The sequence below is a fragment of the Notothenia coriiceps genome, unplaced genomic scaffold, assembly GCF_000735185.1.
Source record: "Notothenia coriiceps isolate Sejong01 unplaced genomic scaffold, NC01 NC01_scaffold00031179, whole genome shotgun sequence".
In the NCBI taxonomy this organism is placed as follows: Eukaryota; Metazoa; Chordata; class Actinopteri; order Perciformes; family Nototheniidae; genus Notothenia; species Notothenia coriiceps.
Window position 1 is genome coordinate 6,610 of NW_011363880.1, and position 8,685 is coordinate 15,294.

The 8,685-nt window shown below is 43.4% G+C and overlaps 1 protein-coding gene across 1 annotated transcript in view; it reads right to left on the bottom strand.

The window, feature by feature from the left end:
• Positions 1–67: 67 nt before the first annotated feature.
• LOC104959865 (oxysterol-binding protein-related protein 11-like) overlaps positions 68–8,685 on the bottom strand; it is a gene marked incomplete at its 3' end in the record, with an annotated part of 35,546 nt that continues 26,928 nt past the window's right edge. Inside the window, exons 4-5 of the mRNA XM_010787779.1 lie at positions 361–470; positions 68–259 (exon numbers count right to left, since the gene is read on the bottom strand). Coding sequence (XP_010786081.1) covers positions 68–259; positions 361–470 — 302 coding nt within the window. The remainder of the gene's footprint in view (positions 260–360; positions 471–8,685) is intronic.

Below are 8,685 nucleotides of genomic sequence, written 5' to 3' on the forward strand. Positions count from 1 at the left end.
TCGTGGGCTGAGAGACAGACCGAAGGGAAGTACTCTGTACTCGTAACAGACACCCTGAAAGGCGAACCTCAGATATTTCCTGTGCTGTGCCTGAGCGGCTGCTGCCGGAGACTTTCTTGGCCAGCTCGTCCTCGCCTCGAGTCTGGGCTGGAGAACCGGGGCGGGCTGTGGCCTCTGCTGTTTCGGAATCTTGAAACGGGCAGGACGTGAGGCAGCCTGAGCGAAGGACTGTCACGGGGCCGTTGAAGGCGGCTCGACCCTTCAGGGAAGACAAAGCCAGAGAGCCTCATGCTCCTTCTTTTTGGTTTCACACCGCTGTTGCATTGAAGCCAGAGCGGGGCCAAATATGCCCTCGGGAACAATAGGCATGTCCAAGATGTCCTCTTTTTCCCGGTCTGGAAGGTTCATCAGGTTAAGCCACCTGGCTCTCTCCTGTACCACCATTATCCCCAGTGCTTTGCCCGTGGCCACTAACAGGGGTTTGAGGGACGGGCAGTGATAGTCGGTCCATTCTTCTATATGTCTGTCTTTGGTTTTCTAAGTGTTATTCGATCCATATGACAATAGAGATATGTGCATAAACAACAAAAACACTTGGGGTATAATGTTCGAACAATGTTATGACCAAACATTTTAAGAATGTTTTTAGAGAACGTCATCCTACCTTTCAGAAGTACATTCTAGGAACCAAAATAAAACTTCTCGATGAAACCATTCCTAGAACAATGGATGGTAACATTCTCAGAATGTTTTTAGAACCAACAATGTCTCGCTCTGAACTCAGACATGCCTACGCAAACATGCAATATCATGAATTACGTGATTGTTTTTTTCTAAAAACGAAAATGTGGTGACATCAGTTTTCTTTTAAACATCCCTTTCAAACAAATGCAGCAAGTTTGTTTTTTAAAGCGCACTACAAATAAATCTGACGTTGACCATGACCCTGTTAATATTTCGCATCACAGGAACATTTTATAAAAAAATGATAACCTCCTGAAAACATTTTCAAAATGTTGCTTTCAAAATGTTCTTCTTTGGTTATCATGTAACATTGAGGGACTGTTTTATAAAAGAACATCTTTAATGTGTTACCCAACAACGTCCAAAACACATCCTTAGAATGTTGCAGGCAAAACGTTCCAACTTTGTTAACATATCACATTGAAGGAACATTTTATAAAACCCTTTCTCTCATCTCAGGCCTCAATAACATCCTGAAAACATTTTCAGAATGTTGCTTTGAAAATGATCTTCATTTGTTATCATGTAACATTGAGGGAACGTTTTATAAAGAACATCTTTAATGTGTTACCCAACAACGTCCAAAACACATCCTTAGAATGTTGCAGGCAAAACGTTCCAACTTTGTTAACATATCACATTAAAGGAACATTTTATAAAAAAACTTTCTGTCATCTCAGGCCTCAATAACATCCTCAAAACATCCTCTGAATGTTGCAGTTAAACGTTATGTCTTAGTTAACCTTAAACCTTATAGGAACATTATTTGAAAAAATAAACATCGTAAAAAGATTCTTTGAACATCAGATTAAAATGTTTCTTTAAAACCTTAATAGAACCAATAGGTAACGTTGGCCAAAGTTGTGAGAACGTTCCCCGCTAGCTGGGAATGTACGCATGTTTGTGAAGAACTGACTCTTTATTCATCTGAAATTAACCCATATTACTTTCTATACATATGTACTCCCTGCACAATAACATGAATATAATTCCACCATTCCATGTTTTACTGCTCTGTAAAAATATCCCTTTTCCCAACAAACTGACAGTAGTGTAACAGCCCAGCCTCTACATAAGTGTTTTTTTATTGCATAGTGGAAAACATGACACAATCACAGTGAAAATGTATTTACTGTGAGTTGCTTGCTATGTGTTTTAGTTTGACCCGAGAAAATCTTGGCAGAAATGTTATTTCACTTCACACTGTAGGCAGTTACTTGCCACCTCTTCTGTAAACTTCACACGACTTCACCCTGCACTCACTGGTCGGGATGTTGATGATGCTGAAGGAAAAAAAAATACTGCTACTGAGAGACTCCAGGCAGTTGTACATTATTTTTTAAACACATATACAATGTATTTATATGATGTATTTATACGTGTTGAAGTGAAAAAGCCCCAGATGTTTTAATCTCATTGAAATCGGCTTACTGCTCCAGACGAAGATAAAAACTGGTTTATGTGTAACTGGAAATGTGGAGGTGTATTGATTTATGTAAAAAACTGCTTTACATGTCTCCTTAACTCTTCTTTAGAGCTTAATCATAGATGGTCTGGATGAATTCTCTACTGGGAATGCTCACATAACTGCTTTTGCTATTAACCCCTTCAATTAATGAATCTCTGGAGGCGATTAGGGCTTTATGGTGGACGTGTTCCTCCCTGAGCTGCTTATCGTGGCTGAACTTTACTTGACTGGTTCTCCACCATCTCTGAGAAACTTACAGAGCTCAGTTTGAAATAAATAAATGTTGGATATCCTAACAAACATGACCAAATATGAGACATGTTGCTTAAAATAAAACAGCAGATGTCCTTCTAATCTGTGCACCAGTAATCAAACAATAACGGTGACATTTTTTATAATTTCACTCTGAGAGAGACTCAGAACACATATATCTACAATAATTGAAGTTAAAATCAAAGCTTATTTGTTGATAAAGGTGTCCCTTAAGGATAAAAACTTCAGTATACTGCCATTTAATTTAAATCAAATGTAACATACTGCACCTGCACCATGCTAATGATTTATTCTTCTATGGATTTGACATAACAGCAAATCTGGCCTTTACCATGTCTGCCTTTGCTCTCCTAAGTACAGTATTTAAAAACTGTTTTCAAAGTACCAAAATACACAATTTGACTCCTTTCTATGCTATCATTGATGTTTTAATTGATTTAATACAGCCATATAAAAGATATCGTAGTAATGTATCACATCTTGTTCATAAACATTATTGGAACAGAGCGAAGGTTGCTCTCCTTTTCATAGAGAACAAATCACATTGCACAGCTAAAAAGCAAACTGTCTTGAAATTAGATGCTAATTGCTCCTAATGCTTATTTAATTATACCTGCTGTTATTTTCATACTATTAATTGTTCTAAATAACAATTGTACTTGTAATAAGCTGGGATTTTGATTGTGGGTGCGTGTCATTTGTTTTGAGGTCTCTTATGTTGATCTCAGGGAGTTTTCCAGAATAAATAAGGCTTAAACACAAAGTCTACAAGGAGGAACCTTTAACCTGAGAGTCCACACTGAAACATAATTTACATAGGCTCCGACCTCTGGGATCTACAAGCAAGCAAAGCTGTTTCCCAGAATTAAAAGAAACTGTATTGATTAAGAGAAGACTCTCTGGACTTGCTCCACCTGAAATTAGCTGAATCAACAGTCAGTGTATCTCAGTGTATCTCAGCCTTAATAACCCTCATGAATTCCCTAATTTATTGGAAAAGTTAAGAAGTTATCTTCATCCCAAAAATCTTTCTTTATCAGTTGTGAGAAAATAATGACAGATGCAACTGCACATTCAATCTCCTCTGTCTGCCATAAGAGAGACTTACGGGAAACTGAATTAACATATTTAAGCAGTAGAAGTTATTTAGATTTCTGCTGTGAAGTGTGAAGAGGACCCATTTTCAGATCCATATTTATATATATTGCCTCTACTGTGACATGTTTCCATGCTTTAATGTTCAAAAAGGTCTTTATTTTTCTCTGCAGCACCTCTTTTCACCCTTTGTCTGATTGGTTTAGCCTATATAATAAACTACATGGAACAGAAAACTCCAAAAAAGCCTAATATGCCCTCTTTAAATTCACATTCTAAGCCAGCACAGCTAAAAAAAGGATCATTTTCACACCTGTGTGTCGGTACTGTGTCGACTCATGGCGTCTGTGGGCATAGTGGGTGTTTTTATTAGCTGGTGCAAACTTTGGATGAGTGTGTTGTGTAAAAGCACACTTGTGATGATCTAAGCACTTCTGTGGTTTGAATCATTAGGGATGCTGCAGTGTTCCACATGAAAAAGTCATCCTGAACTCAACCGGAGGACAATGCATGCCACAGCATATATCAGCGTGCAGTCTCCCCCCCCCTGCAGGCTGCATTTCCTCACCTTCATCAGCCTCTTACTGACTGATCAGGTTGTACCCCCACACATTTTTTTTTATTTAGAACACGCACGTCTTATGTAAATTAAGTACTTTGTGTGTTTATTATAGCCACCAGAATATTGCATGCTAAGAATCGGACCCTTTTAAACCACCCCCTACCCCTAATGTGGCGAAACTATAATCGATAGACTGATTCAAGTGTCGATCAATGTACATTTATAGCCACAAATATGTGTGATAGCATCAGGTAATTTAATATATGCCATTAACAGTGTTTCATTTCCGATTTGTTATGCTGGGACCGATGCACTAAAGGCCCAATCAGGTGGTATTGTACTGTACTGCAGAGGGCACTTTACCTTTTGAAACATATTTCTATATAAAGCCCTATTCAATGTCTTTTGTTGGCTTTCCCTTTCTTTGCACACCATTTTTCTGTTGCATTATGTTCTATATGTGCTTTTCTTTTGTTGTTATCATTGTAACCATGCTTTTACATTTTTTGATAGGTTCATTTGTATGTTATGTTCTAATTGTAAGATAAGAGGGAATGAAGGTAAAGTGAGATGGTATTGCTCCATATTCTTGAACGTTGGTCAGTGTTCACCCCCTGTCTTGCCTGTTGCTTTCTGTCTTTGTTCCCTCCTGTCTGATTACCCGATTGTGTTCACCTTGTCCCCCCTGTGTTTTCTCCTCCCTCCTCACCTGTCTCTTGTTTCGTTGATTATTCTTGTGTGTATTTAAGTTCTGTTTTTGCTGTCTGTCATTGTTGGTTCATTGTGTGTCTTTGACTGTGTCACGGGGTAGTGTTCTGTTTTTGACGTTTTTTGGCCTTGGAATAAAGGTATTTTTCTTTGCAATCTGCATTTGGGTCCTGCCTGCTTCACTCAACCCTGACAAAGTTAAAGATGTAATTGTTGTACAACACTATGAGAGACTCAATACTTGCGAAGTCAGCAAATAGATTGTGTCTAAAGAATGAGAGAATTGCAAAGCTTTTATGTGGACATTTGTACTTTGAGATCCTTCTGCAAGTATTCCTTAAAGGTCCCATGTCATGGCCATTTCTACTGATCATAATTCCATTGTTGTGGTCTACTAGAATAGATTTAAATTGTGCAATTTCTTTTCTTTTTCTTTTTCTTTTTCCCTCTCTGAAGAGCCAGCACCTTACCGTGGTAGAGAGGTTTGTGTGCTCTGATGAACCTGGGGGCTGTGTTGTCTGGAACCTTGTGTTCCTGGTAGGGTCTCCCATGGCAAATTGGTCTCAGGCAAGGGGCCAGACTAAAATTGGTTCAAAAGACCTCATGAAAGACAACACACGAAGTGAGGATACCCGGCCCGGAGGAAGCCCGGGGTCCCCTTCTGGAGCCAGGCCCAGAAGGAGGACTCGTCGGCGAGCGTCTGGTGGCCGGGCTTGCCACGGAGCCCGGCCGGGCACAGCCCGAAAAGGCAACGTGGGCAACACTTCCGCTTCTCCGTCCCGCGGGCCCACCACCTACGGGAAACAGCGATGGGGTCGGGTGCGCTGCCAGAAGGGTGGCAGTGAGAGCGGAGGGTCTCGACGGACCAGACCCGGCGACAGAAGCTGGCTTTGGGGACGTGGAACGTCACCTCTTTGGGGGGGAAGGAGCTGGAGCTTGTGCGGGAAGTGGAGCGTTACCAGTTGGATCTGGTTGGGCTCACCTCTACGCACAGAGTCGGCTCTGGAACCTTACTTCTGGATAGGGGTTGGACTCTATTCTTCTCCGGAGTTGCTCAAGGTGTGAGGCGCCAGGCGGGTGTGGGGATACTCACAAGTCCCCGGTTGGGTGCTTCGTTGTTGGAGTCTACCCCAGTGGACGAGAGGGTCGCCTCCCTACGCCTTCGGGTTATGGGGGGGAAAACTCTGACTGTTGTGTGTGCTTATGCACCCAACAGCAGTTCAGAGTATACAGCCTTCTTGGAGACCCTAGAAAGAGTCCTGTATGGGGCTCCTGAAGGGGACTCTTTAATCTTGCTGGGAGACTTCAACGCACATGTGGGCAATGATGGAGACACTTGGAGGGGAGTGATTGGGAGGAACGGCCCCCCTGATCTGAACCGGAGTGGTGGTTTGTTACTGGACTTCTGTGCTAGTCGTGGATTGGCCATAACAAACACCATGTTCGAACATAAGGATGCTCATAAGTGTACGTGGTACCAGAGCACCCTAGGCAGAAGGTCCATGATCGATTTCGTTATCGTATCATCGGACCTGAGGCCGTATGTTTTGGACACTCGGGTAAAGAGAGGGGCGGAGTTGTCAACTGATCACCATCTGGTGGTGAGTTGGGTCGAGTGGCGGGGAAGGCCTCTGGATAGACCTCGGTAAGCCAAACGTATAGTTCGGGTGGAACTGGGAATGTCTGAGGAGGCCCAAGTTCAGGAGGCCTTCAACTCACACCTCCGGTGGAGCCTTTCGGGCATTCCTGTGGAGGTTGGGGACATTGAACCAGAGTGGTCGGTGTTCAAAGCCTCTATTGCCGAAGCCGCGGCGGGGAGCTCTGGTCTCAAGGTCCTAGATGCCGCAAGGGGCTGTAACCCTCGAACCTCCTGGTGGACACCGGTGGTCAGGGAGCCTTTCACTAACCTTCTCGTCACATCACAGAGTCTCATCCTTCTCTTGGTGCTCATATGGTCGGTCTCTGAATACTGTCCTGGGTGTCGTGCCGGTTCTGGTTTCTGCAGCGTTAGGTACTGTGTCCTGGCGTCCAGTGGTATAGGCGTAGGGGCCGCATTATATCTTCCGCTGTTAGGTTTTATACTACTGTGTTACCTCTTTGACCCTCTATCTCCTTAGCTTGTCTCTCATCGTCCATAGATTCTGTCGCTCTTTTCTGTGCTCATTCGTACAACGGAGAAGGTAGCTTTTGACATTCAGATTAGTTCAAGATATATGTGGATACATACGACTTAGATCTTGTCAGGTTAGCTCTAATAACGATGTGTTTTTCCTCTACCTCTCGCGCGCGTGGAAGAGTTTTGCCTATCCACAGACGGCCGGCTTGCTTTGTTTCCGGTTATCGCTTCTGTAGGCTTCAGGTGTGTGTTCTATCTCAGAATCTTCGATATATCGGGAATCCTCGAGTGACGAGGACCTCTCGAAACGCTATATTTATTCCTCGAGACGAGGCGCTAACTTTGACTTCATGCGTGATTGTGATTCCTTGTTGGTTGGTTTGAGATACGTACGCAAATCGCTCTATGCGTTAACGGGAGCTCCCACTCACTGTTATCCATCGTCTCATTCCGCGAAGATTTCGTTCGTGCGTGGACAGATCACACATTACCCGAACTCCTCGCCGTACGCGTTCCTATTAATCTTTGTTACAGCCTAGCAGCAAGGTCAAGACTCTTGAAACAACGACTACTCCCTCTATCTCTCGGTCTACATTACTACAGTCGAGCCGTCTATGTATCTCATTACACCCACACGGAGATAGGATTAGCGCCCGAATACTGACCTTCTCTGCCTTTCTTACGACTTGATGTCTGTCTTACTGTGACTGCTGAAAGAACCTGTACATAATACTTGGAGACTTGATTAATTCCATCGCATGTTATGAGGTCGGAACTTCATAAGGTCTCGGGTGATCCGTAAAGCGCGTTGAAGCCGTGTATACCGTGACGCTAACATGTTCGTAATTGTAACCGCAGTTCATATCCACGCCCGAATACTGATAACTAAATCACCACTCTACTGGTTGATGTAGTTGTGATCTGTGGCTTCTAAAGTGGAGATGTCCACAGCTTTTGTCTCTCCCCACGGTTTTATTGCGTTCTGGAGTACTCTCTCGTCGAGTGATCACACTCATAATTCTCTAAAAAGAGCACTCTCTGTAAATATTGTACTGTGTGTGTTCATGGTGTACCACATCCTATGTGTAGGTCTTACAGCTACACGTGTTTAAGTTTTTAATCCAGTAGGTGAAAAATTCTAGCCGAATCCGTCAAGACATTAACATATATATCTACTATTAACAACGGGTAGTACGACTCATCTGATGCGCTCATGTAGCGCTCGTTTTTTTATATTGTTGGAACTTTCAAATAGATCTGTCTCTAGGAATATAATCATAAACGTGTAGATATACGTATACCCACCACTTGTTTGTATCCAGGTTCGTGACCGGACCGTGGGGTACCGATGAACCAACGTACTTGCTAGTAGAGCAACTGTTCATGGTTTGATCTTCGGCAGTCTATGCTATCTTCCCGCTCACCCAGGTCCAAGTTCCTCAGGAGTTCCAATGGAAGGTTGGGGATTGGATGTAGTCAACTCCGTTGTTGCAGGGTAGGAATGACATGTGTCGACCTACTAAGGACGAGGGGAGACTCCCAACCGTAAAGGTCTTGTTGAACCACGGCGGGCTTTTTCAGGAAAAGGTACAGGAGGCTTGAGGAGGGTCGTGGGCGACGAAAGGAGCCGGTGCCGTGTGACCTCCGACGCGAGCCGGAGCCATGGAATGTGACGGAGCCTCAGGTGGCCCATTGTTTAGGGACTTCCGGAGGAGGAAG